Source organism: Tetrao urogallus (genome assembly GCF_951394365.1).
Source record: "Tetrao urogallus genome assembly, chromosome: 9".
In the NCBI taxonomy this organism is placed as follows: domain Eukaryota; kingdom Metazoa; phylum Chordata; class Aves; order Galliformes; family Phasianidae; genus Tetrao; species Tetrao urogallus.
In genome coordinates, this window is record NC_136822.1 from 2,894,167 (window position 1) to 2,906,274 (window position 12,108).

At 40.9% G+C, this 12,108-nt stretch overlaps 1 protein-coding gene across 3 annotated transcripts in view; it reads left to right on the forward strand.

Moving 5' to 3' along the window:
* The window catches only part of ARMC8 (armadillo repeat containing 8), a gene marked incomplete at both ends in the record, with an annotated part of 61,914 nt that overhangs the window by 7,974 nt on the left and 41,832 nt on the right, over positions 1 to 12,108 (forward strand). For all 3 annotated transcript variants that reach the window (XM_079540024.1, XM_079540026.1, XM_079540025.1), the window contains one exon: positions 9,254 to 9,325. In XM_079540024.1, coding sequence (XP_079396150.1) covers positions 9,254 to 9,325 — 72 coding nt within the window. The remainder of the gene's footprint in view (positions 1 to 9,253; positions 9,326 to 12,108) is intronic.

Sequence of the window (12,108 nt, forward strand, 5' to 3'; positions counted from 1 at the left end):
ATTATTAGATCTGTTTCAACACTGCTGTCAGGGCATGGAACTCCTCTTCTCCAAGACTGCTCTCTAGATGCCAACGTCTGAGGTGCCGTATTGGCACAGTGATACTGCAGGCTGAAAGCAGGATAAGGGGAGAGGCATCTTTCATCAGGCAGACTGGTGTAGCTGGAGAGCAGGAGGCACTCGAGTATTGTTCACACAGGTTCTGAGTGGCAAACTTTAGGCTCAGCACAGTAGTTGAATGCTTAGGTCATTCAGATTTTAACTTGTTAGTAATCTGCTAGACAACTGCAGAGGAGGGATGGTTGTAAGAGAGAGAAATATCGTAGGGAGAAATAGTCACGCTGTGCCCTTTGGGTGTGTAGGGGAGTTAAGAGTCAGGTATAATTTGGGCTTGAGAGGAGCGTGTGCCATAGAACAGCAGTGCTACTGAGTTTGTGATGCTTAATATTTGGTATTTGATTTTTGTCCTAAGATTGTGGTTCATATTGATCAGTCAGCATTTAAAAATAGTTTCCTTTCAAAACAAGCTCATTTTCAGTTTGCAGCACAGAACTGTTCTTTCAGGTTATCTCCTTGTTAGAGGTCAACATTTCCAGCAACATCCAAAGGATAGAACTCCATTTACATAAATTTGCCTACCAGCTGATTAAAATGGTTTTAGTATGTATGCTGTTTTGTTAGTGCTCACTTGATGATAGAAATGCATTGGGATTTCTTTTTGCCTCCGTTGGGGAAGGAAAGGAAGCGGGAGGGCTGGCTGGTGAAGTTACAAACGTGCTTCCAACCTGTGTTGTCTGAAATGTCTGTTCCCAGACATAGAATGGGAAAGTTAGAGTATTGGTAAACGGTGAATTTGTTTTGTTTTAGTGAGTACTTACTGTCTCTCGTGGAAAGGAAAATGGAAAAGGAAAAAGGAAAGGAAATGGAAGCATGCCCAATGCATATGGAGGCCAGTGCACTCAGTCAGCTGATGGAGCTGAAATTTGAGGCCATGCTTCAATGCAGGAAAGGTGTGAAGTTACCAGCTAATGAATAGTAGCCATGTCAAGTGAACAGATTCTGTTGATCTTTTAATGATTGCTGGCCTAAGCTAATGGGGACAGTGTGGTACAATGTTAATGTGCACTTATCTGGGAATAGGTAAGCAGGGGCTTGAAGGCCGTTCTGAAATATTTTCCTGCACTGAATGAATCCTGAGTTTTCTCTGTTGGAATGATTGGTGGCAGACAACATTATTTTGATAATGAATAGTGGTTTCAAAATGGGAAAAGGAACAGAGTGACTGTATGTGTTGGATGCTTTGGGTTATGCGTTTGAAGACTTCTCCCATAGTCTTGTAGCTGCAGAGGAGCCTTTCTCCCTCACAGAATAGAACATCTGTTTCAAGGAGTCCTTGTTCAGGTGCAACTGTTTTTCCCCACGTCTCTGCAGATCATTCTTTACTGTCGCAACTTAGTTTAAGTAGAGGAGTTGTGCTCCAAAGCTGAAATGCTGATGACAGGGAGCACTGAACATAGCTTCTGCGGTGGTTCTTCTATTTAAAAAGTTGATCTAAAAAAGCTGGCTAAGCTCTCATCCGCTGCTGACCTCAAGCACATGAAATGTGAGATGTGTCATTCTCAAGGTTGACTAGGCAATTTTTCAGTTCATTAGTGCTCTCATCCACTTTGGAGCACAATTGCCAGAGCCAGCACAAAGGATGAGACAAGAAAACGTAGTTGAGAGGTAGGAAAAGCAGCATCTCCTGGTTTGTCAGTGAACGTAGAGATCTGAAAGGAAGGTAAGTTGAAACGAGGCAAAGGTGCTCAAATGATTCTAGCCTTTTGTAGACAGGTGAGTTGACTGGGTTTAGACTCTTCTGTTGGCAGCAAAAATTAGTTGAGAAGACTTCAGGCACACACACAAAGGCAACGAGTGCTGGAAACTGAGATAAGTTCAGAGGAGAAGTAAGGTATGGATATTTCTAATGATAGATGTGGGTCGTTGGAACAGCTCCCCTTTCTGTGTGGTCCTTTCATTGGCAAGAAAACATGACAAGGTAAGTTGTCTCTTCCAATGGGACACTTTAGATAGGAGTTCAAGGCTTTCTGTGGTGTGATGTGGAGAAGGCTGATGAAGCGATGGCTTCTAGCAGGATCTGTGTTCTGCATTGCTGTAACTGTACTGCCACGTGCTGTTTTCTGCAGCACTCTCATTTTGTGCAGTGTCTGACAGTACAGAATTGAGATTGGGAACAATCATGGATTTGGGGTTTCCTTGGGTTTGTTTAGTTTGTGCTGTGTTAATTGTGTAACAGTTTCTGAGTGGTAAAACACGAAGTTGAGTAACAATAAGTGTATTTATATGCTATATCATTCTTTACTGTAAAATTATAAAATTACCTTTTTTTTTTTCTTTCAGTTGAGATTAGAAAGATTGAAATCTCTCTTCTCAACTTAATCCTTACCTTAAAAAATAAGCTCATTTTGGTGGTATGCAGCACTTGTCAGGAGCTTTTAGTGCTTTAATGGACACTTACCAGATATTCAAGCTGTAGTACAATCCACTGTAGACGTTAATTGATGAAATAATCATGAGCATTTTAGCATGTAAAATTTGTAATTAATTTCTGTTGATTATTTTGCATTCAACCATTGAAATGGAAGAGGAGGAAGGGACAAGGAAGAGGAGGTGACAGCTGGAGAAAGCACAGTTGTCAAAGTCTCAGTCTGACAGTGGGTTTCTGACTCAAGTCCACCCGTGTTGGGTTTTGCTTCCGTGATACTGAAGCTTAGAAACTGTCCTGAGCTTGCAGCAGGCAGTTTTTATTGTAGCTGTCTCCTTGTATCTGCTACAGATATTCCAGCCTTTTAGATATTTACATTTTGGGTTTTTGAAAACCCTACCAGGCAGATGTCCTGCTTCATCCAAATGCTCTGCTTTTGGTAGATAAATGTTCTGATCTCACAACACATTGCCTTGGATGCTTCTCCTGCATACTTAATCCTCTAAAAATCTTGTAAATTATTCTGTATTAGAGCTAAATGTGCTGGCTTGACTTTTCTTGGATTATTTTTCCTTCTGTGATTGTTCACCTCGTGTTGAATATTCTTCTCTGGGTGGGAACATTGTAAAATATGGTTACCTACTCTGTTTTCAGAACACACGAGATGAGAAAATGCAGAGATTGTTCATTTTATCCTCTCAGTCGTTCCTCATCAAGTCCCTCTAGCTTGTTCCAAGCTATGTCGTGTTGCACTGCTCGAAGGAGATTTCCAGGACTTCCTATAACATTGTAAAACCTACTTCTGTTTGTGCTCAATTAACTGTATTTAAAAATGTGGGTAAAGATGTTGCTTTCACATGATTTCTTTTGCAGAAGAGATGCTGCTATCAGGCCTTGACAAAAACGCTTTAGAGCTCTGTTCTTTCTCATCTGGGAAATGAACTCACACCAGTTCAGAGTCCCAAATGAGAGTAAACTTCATGAAGTGTTGAATAGAACGTTCGTTTTCTCAGTACTCACCTGTTTTATGGTCTTTGTTACTGCTTCTTGCTCGCCCCAAATGGGTTATATCTGGCTTTACGAATCAGAACAAAAGTGCATTCATATAACGTTGGCAAATTAGTTCACTTTGTAACTTCTGTCCAACTGCATTTGGATGGAAATGATTTTTTCATATACTCCTGAAATATTGTAGGTGGTTTTTCTGTACGGGTGCGCCCACAAAGCTAGCATAGGCTGCTCCTTAAGTTGCTATTTGTGGCAGATTAATGGAGCAGATTCTTTCTGCATTGCTGCGTTCCAAGAGATTGTTAGTGTTGATAAACCTCACCTGGTGACTTTTGTTGCCCTTTTTAACAGTTTGGAAGCAGAAAATAAATATTTCTGTTTTTTCAATTTCTGCGTAGCTTTATAACTTTGTAGTGAATTATCACAGGATTGAATTGATGCAGCTGCATTCTTATTGATTTAAAAAGCAGAAAGAGATGGAGAAAGCTGATGTAGCACTTAAGGAAGAAGTATTTACAAGAGGTTAGTTGGGACATCTTCACATTTTTGGCAGTCTACATATCCTTTTTGACTATTTTTCACATACATATTTTTCTTTCCATGCAGAAAATGTAGGCATATATGTAATGTATCAGACTTTAAATCCATGCATTAAAATTAATTGTAATGCAAATTATTTCATCAAATGAGTTTGAATGTAAGATATAAGGTTTTGATACACAGAATATTAAAAAGGATTTGAAAGAGCTCACAAAACCCCACCTCAGAAGAACCTTGCAGCTTCTTCGTATGGAAACTTCATGGTTTTTGCTTTTTTTGTGTGTGTAAATCATAGAATGGATTGGGTTGGAGAGCTGCCTTCCTGAGGAACAGAGACTTAAACACTGATCTTACACGCATATGTTCTTTTCTTCTGAAGCTGCTCATGCTCTACTGCTGCCTGACAGCATATTGGGAAATTACCTGAGGGCTTGCAAGTCTTTTGGGAAGTCTATATGTCTTTCTCCTCTGGATCTTGGTGTTCACACACCAGAGGCACCACAGGCTACTTGTTCTTCTGAAATTCCCTTCTCTTTGTAATTGTTTCTGCTGCTCTTTCCTTCCTCTTTGTTTCAAGGACCTGTTCATAGTAAAAAGTGGGAGCAGTGTGCATGATACTTGAAAGTAAAGTTGGATATCCAGTTTTGGACTGCACGTCTCTGATGTTTCTTAGTTACCTGACTTTGAAGGTTAGGAACTTCATTACTCTTTCTTCTTGTATGAGTCTCATATCTTCTTGGATCTGAAGTCATTTGAGTTCAAGCTTGCTGGAGATGATGTTTTCATGTCAGGGAATTATCCTCAGGTGCTTCAGGTTGCGTGGTTCTCCAAGGACCTCAAAGACCAAGATAATACATAGCACTTCTGTACTTTCTATGGGGAGTAGTTCTTGATTGGGAAAATCATAAAATGAAATCGTATAATTATTTTGCATAATGAACCAAATAAAATTCTACTGTTCAACTTTGGATTACAACATGCTAGGAATATTTTTTGTTTCCATACCTTCCTGTTTGTTTGTTTTTTTTCCATATAACTAGTCTCATTTCTATTAGTAGCAAATTTGAAGAGATGCATAACTTGGGAGTACCTAGACATGCAAGCATGGTGATCTTTTCCAAGCCCTACGTGTGACAGTTTTAGGTCTGCTTATGAGTTTGAAGATATTTAATTTTATGTTCAAACTTCTTGAACTTGTGTTGGATTTGTCTTATATCTCAGACAAATTTCTCAATTTCTTGTCTACCCATTGTGACCTTTCTGAGGAACTTGATGAGCTGTGATGGAGAAACTCATCTGGATCTTGTTCGTGTTGGGACTGTAACCTCGCTAAACCTCTAAATTATAGAGCTTGACTGTCTTCATGCCACTTCTTAAAGGGACCCCAAATCCAATTCTGATAGGTAATACTTATTATGTATTAAATGAATATGGAGTTAGCAAGCTGCTCTATTGTGGAGTTATTACAAGGAGGCACAAAATGGTCTTGTGACCCTTAAATGATGTGTCCAGTCATCTGAGCAGGACATTAAAATGTCACCAGAAACAGATTGCTTGGCGGTTCAGTGCATCTTCACGATTCTTTGGAGTGCTTTGCAAGTGCTTTCTCTTTTGCTTCTCGAGGATGTGTGACATAATGCAGCCAGCCTTTCTGATGACTTTGAGCTGAGTAGTGATTACAGGGTAGGTAGCCCTGGTGTGGCCCAAGCAGCTTAGTACTCGGAGTTAGTTCATCTGTTCTACCACTGAAATTCCTTTCAAACATCCACCGTGTTGCTTCTGCAGTTGTTTTGTAAGTACTCTTCTTTAAAAAGTCTTGAGGAATAGCTAAGACACTTTGCATCAAATCTTTAGCATAGGAACCACTGGAGTGCAGTTTGAGTTTAGTGGAGCCTTTGAGTCCATTCCTTAATTCTGGGGGGTTTCCTGCTTTGCCAGTCATCTGATTTTGCTATTTTTTCTCAGTGTCTTGTCATGAGATACAAATTCACCAAGCTTATGTGAGATGTAACATAGTAGTCCAATGTTCTCTGCTGATGCTTAGCTTTGTGTAACCAGGGGCTGGAAGCAGACTTGAGGAAATAGTGTTTCACTTGTCAAGTTGAGTAGCTTTCTATCTCTACCTGTTTCAGGAGTTAGGCTGGACTGCTGTTTGGAGTTCAGTCTGCTTTCAGTAATGCTTCCTTTCCAGTATCTCTAGCCAAACTTAAGAATTTGCCATGCTTCCACTTGTTTATAATTCCTAAAGTTCTCTTCTGTGGTGATGTAAATGGGTGCCACAGGAGAATCTCGAGTTGCATGGAGAAATGCTTCAGGAAGAACTGTCAATTACCTTTCACTAATTGAGGTTTATAAACGCTCTGTTTACACCAGTCCAAATGCTGCCTGCCTTCATCAAGTTTTTTGGAACAAATGAATTAAGTAGAACACTTGGGTCAGCTCCTTCTTGCAGTGGAAGTTTCCAATTTAGTCCGTAAGAAGTGTTAGTAGTGTGTTCATGCAAAACAAGGTGGGTCTTCAGGAACAACTGTGCTACTCTAAATCTCTTAAAATTTGCAGACAGCAAGTCAGAGTCATAGTGCAACAGTCACAGAATTACAAAGTGGGTTGAATTGGACTGGAAAGGACCTTAAAGATCATCTAGTTTCAACCTCTCTGCTGTAGTAGGGTTGCCACCCACTAGAGCAGGTTGCTCCAGGCTGCATCAGACCTGGCCTTGAACACCCTTAGGGATGAGGCATCCACAGCTCTGGACATCCTGTGCCAGTACCTCATCACCCTTTACTCTTAACATCTAATCTGAATCCTCCCCCCTTTTTGTTTAAAACCATTCCCCCTTGTCCTATTACAATTGGAACATGTAAAAAGTTGATCTCCTTCCTGTTTGTAAGCTCCCTTTCAAATACTGAAATGAACTCTCCCTGGAATCTTTGCTTCTCTAAGCTAAACAAATGCAAATTCCTCATCCTTTCTTCCTAGTAGATGTTCTCCAGCCCTCTGAGCACCCTCCTAGCCCTCCTCTGACCCATTCCAACAGCTCCACGTCTTTCTTGTGCTGGGGCCCCAGGCCTGGATGCAATACTGCAGATGGAGCCTCATGAGAGCAGAGCATAGAGGGATGATCCCCTCCCTCTCCATGCTGTCAACCCCTCTGTTGATGCAGCCCAGGTTCCAAGCTGCAAGAGCACACTGCTGGCTCATGTACAGCTTTTTGCCCACCGAGATTCCCCAGTCCTCTCAGCAGGGTGGCTCTCAATCAGTTCTTTTCCTAATATGTTGACATATACGTAGGTGTATCTGGGATTGCCCCAGCCCAAGTGCAATACTTTCCACCTCACCTTGTTGAATCTTACAAGTTTGCATGGGCCTGCTTTTCAAGCCTGCCAGGTCCCTTCGGATGCCACCCCTTCCTTCTGTTTTATCAACTGCGCCACTCAGCTTGGTGTCACAGAATTACAGAATCACAGAATTGTAGGGGTTGGAAGGGACCTCCAGAGATCATCGAGTCCAACCCCCCCGCCAAAGCAGGTTCCCTACAGCAGGTCGAACAGGTCGGCATCCAGGCAGGTCTTGAACATCTCCAGAGAAGGAGACTCCCCCACCTCCCTGGGCAGCCTGTTCCACTGCTCCGTCACCTCACTGTACAGAAGTTCTTGCGCACATTGGTGCAGAACTTCCTATGCTGCAGTTTCCGTCCGTTTCCCCTTGTCCTGTCTCCACTCACCACTGAAAAGAGTCTGTCCTCGCCATTCTGCCCCCCACACCTCAGATATTTATACACCTGGATCAGGTCCCCTCTCAGCCTTCTTTTCTCCAGGCTGAACAGACCCAGTGCGCTCAGCCTTTCCTCATAGCAGAGATGCTCCAGGCCCCTCACCATCTTTGTGGCCCTGCGCTGGACTCTTTCCAAGAGATCCCTGTGTCATCTGCAAACTTGCTGAGGATGTACTCAATCCCACTGTCTCTGTCTTTGAGAAGGATATTGAAGATCACTGGTCCCAAGATGGGCCCCTGAGGGACACCCCCCATCACCTGTCTGCACCTGGACGTAGAGCTGCTGACTTATGTTCTGACTGCAACCATCCAGCCAGTACTTCATTCTCCAAATAGTCAGTCCAGCCTTCAAATCCATTTCTTTTCAATTTAGAGAGAAGGATGTGATGTGGGATTCTATCAAAGGCCTTGCAGAAATCCAGGTAGATTACATTAGTTGCTCTTACTTTGTCTAATGAAGCCATCAGTCCATTGTTGAAGGCCACCAGGTTGGTCAGGCTTGATCTGCCTTTGCTGGAGCTTCGCTTGCAGTGCTGGATTAGCTCCTTGTCTTGTGTGTGCCTTAATGGAGTTTCCAGGAGGATCTGCTCCATTGTCTTTGCAGGCACAGAGTGAAGCAACCACTGAAGTTCACAAATTATGTGCATACATTTATTATTTTAGCAACTTTGTGATTTGTTGGTAAAGAATTATCTTAATTTGAACTGCCTTCTCCCCTTGGCTTTATAAAATCCATACAGCTGGAAGCTTTCCTAGAAATGTGTGGTCTTGATTTTCCAAAACCAGTCATAATGCTTTCTTTCAGATTCTCTGGATGTTCACATATGTTCAGTGCATTCACGTATAGGGGGAGAGACACTTTAAAAAAAAAAAGGTGATGTTTTTTAGTGTATAATTTTTAGTACTGAAAATTTCTGAACATTAAGGTTGCAAAGCACACATTTCTGTAGGACTTGGTAGTGTGCAGAAGCAGCGTTGGCTTTCCAAAATGCTCTCTTTGTTCCTTACCGTGGTACAAACACCTGTATTGCAGTTAACCCTACCCTAATGTGCAGGCAGGGAAGTGGTTTTGTTCCAACTTTGTTCCCTGGATTTTGAGATACAGATGCGTGGCTTTTGTTATTATGAGGTCTAATGAATGTATGGGCACAAAAAACTGTCTAATTTTGCTCAGTAATGAGAACTTCTTCATGTTTGCTGTGCATGTGAGATGGTGTGGGATTTTTGCTTGCTTGCATAAGCTGGGATGTAATGGAATCCTGGAGTTCTGGGGTGTTTATCTGTGGGCTGTGGAAACTGTGCCCTTAAGCACAGTCCTGCAGGTGAAGCATGGAGATGTGAAAGAGTATTTGCTCAGCCCTCATGGAAATAGTAAATTCTATAGATTTAAGCCCTCAGTACCTCAGCATAATTTACCAGGGTTTGTTTTTCTTTCTGGATTTACAGAGATATGAAAAATGCTGTAATTGGAAACAACAAACAAAAAGCCAACTTGATTGTTTTGGGAGCAGTTCCAAGGTATGTCCTTTGCTACTCTCCTTTTCACTGACTCACAACAGGTCTGGAATGGTGATCCTTGGATCACAGGCACCTTTTTGTTTTAATTTGATTGTAGATGACTGCATAGTTTCTTTAATATAACTGGGAGACTTGAAATGTGTGTTAATCTCATGTATTACAGCACAGGCTATTGAGTAACGCTTTTAATTTCGAATTTCATAGGGTTCCTTAAAGTAGTTTTGGAGATATTTTTTTTTTTAATGTTTAATCAAACATTATCAGCTTAGGAATGAAATATGTATATTTTTCAACGTTGATAATATTAAAGATGGATGAAAGTGGTTGCATCTCAGTCCTGTTCTTCAGCCAATTGTCTGGTGAGTTCACAGGTTAAAGTGTGTAAGATTGTTGCAAGTATAATTTAAAATGATAAATAAACATCAGAGATAATTTGCTTCTGTTCTCCACCTGCTCCAAAGGATTTACAAGTTTTGTTCATGCTTTATTGCTGGATTACTGCTTCAGCTGTTGTTAACCTTTTCTGGACCCTGATTTTGGCAGTACACATACAACAGATAACTGCAGCTACTGGATTGCTCACTAAGGCTTTCATTTCACACCTCTTCTCCTCCACCTTGCTTTCAGTTACAACTTGCAGCAGCAGAGGAGGAAAGCTCTGAGCCTTGCATTACTTGTGCCAGCAGTATGGGACCTACCTGTGATCCTTGCTTAAATGGCAACTTGGCCCCCAACTGTCCTGCTTGAGGCAGCTTCTTCTCACTTGGCATTTCATTTTTGAATGAAATGTCTTCATTTACAGATTAAGTTTTGTGCCAAGGCTGGCCCTCCAGTTCCCTAGGAGTTAGCTGTGGGGAAACCCGCTCTCCAAAACCTGCTGGATGATCTTCAGCTCTGACTGAAAACAAGTGGGTGGTGAAAGAGAAGACTCCCCATGGTGTGTGAAGATCGAAGTGGGCATTGGATGGAACTTTTGCAAACTTTAAAGAATACCTTTTTTTTTTTTTCCCCCACAACAGACCCAAGAGATTCTTCTATTATTTATTCTTTTGCTTCCAATTAAAAAAAAAAAAAAGAGGCTCTCTTGTAAATCTAGAATCTGCCTTTTCATAAATTGCATAGGACTTTGTGTTCTTGCTCTTATTGAGCTTCCTCTTTTTACTTGTTCTGTGCCCAATAATGAAAATACGGACTTTTTTTTCTGTTAATATCTTCTGGCTTTTCAAGTAAACTACATGGTTAACCTAATGCAAAGAAAGGACTGTATTTGGGAAGTCTTAAAAGGTAAATGATCATGTCTGCTTTCACTTTAGTACAGCTTATCCTCAAATGACAGGAATTCCAATGCCAAAACTTTTCTGACTGTGTTCTGAGAAGGCTGACTATTTCTGTGTTCTGAGAAGAACATAAATGGAATGGGATTTTGTGGGAGAAAGACAGTTCTTACTGGCAAAATCTGGTGGCATTATCCACTTGTGAATGCCTTTCTGAAGGCTGTAGAGTTTCCTCAAGGTCTTGCAGATTGACCTAAATAGATTACAGACCATTTATGTTGAAGAACTCCTGTTTTCTCTAACAGGGTGGTAGGAATTTGTCTTTTTTTTTAATGTGCCTTTAAATTCATGAAATGACCACTGAAACTAAAAGAAGCTGAACAGGAAAATTGTAATTCCCGTTTGTAAGGTCAAACTGTATCCCAATAAGCAAAGGTGTAAGGAAGCTTTAATTCCTTGCTTTAAGTGTCCTCTGCAAAGTTAACTGTGGGTTTTCTTTTCTCGCCTAGATTGCAGTCTCCCAAGGGGAGTTGATTCTTTTCTATACTGACATGGGAATTGATAGAATTCTGCTGCTGCAGCTTTTTCCTGTGGTTCAACTTCTTGTTTACACGTTTAGAGAAGCAGAGAAGAAAAAATTAGTGTCCCTTCAGCAACTTTTCATGTGATGAGAAGAAGTCATTTAAATCCAAAGAGCATCTTCACGTTTCTGTCACGTAGTGCAAAAGAAAACAGTGTATTTATGTTTTAGTACAGATCAATTTGAGGTTTGGAAAAGCCAAGGAAATATCTTTTGTTTGAAAGTGGGCCACATACCAAAGGCTTGTGTGAATAATACCTACTTGAACACATCAGACTGCTAGTTCATTGGAAAGAACTGTGAAGTCCTTCAAAGATCTCCATGGAAAAAAATGCAGGGGAAGAATAGCAGAATCGCTTTTACTGTTGGTCAGTGGCCACCTGTGTTCATGAGCTTACAGCTTATTGGTGTCATCTTTTAAAAAGGGAGACAGATGTACCAATTAAATGGCATTCTCTTTGTACCTTTCAAAGGCACCTGTGATCATTTCCCGATTGCTTGCTCTGAAGAAGATGCTAAGAACAAAGGCTATTGAAGTTTTTGCTTGGGGTTGTCTTTGAATTTAAGTAGTTGTTCTAGGAGTTCTTTAATTGTTGTCTTTTATAATGCATCTCTTAAAGGAGAGCCACACTTAGCTAGGAATGCAAATATCTGCTTGACAGGATCATTTCCTGTACAGAAAGGACATACTAACACTGGACTGAGTATTAGGTTCTAAATCCATCATTAGTTACTACTTAGTTTACTATACTACTTAGTTTACTACTTAGTTGCTACTGTAAGGTAGCACTCCTTTGTGAATGAGGAATATGGCTTCTATGAAAGTCTGTAATTCCTTAGCTCATAACTTTGTGCTGAAATTATGCATGAAACATGTATTAATGCAAATATGTCTTGTGCTTGGTTTGTGTAGTCATGCGGGTTTCCTT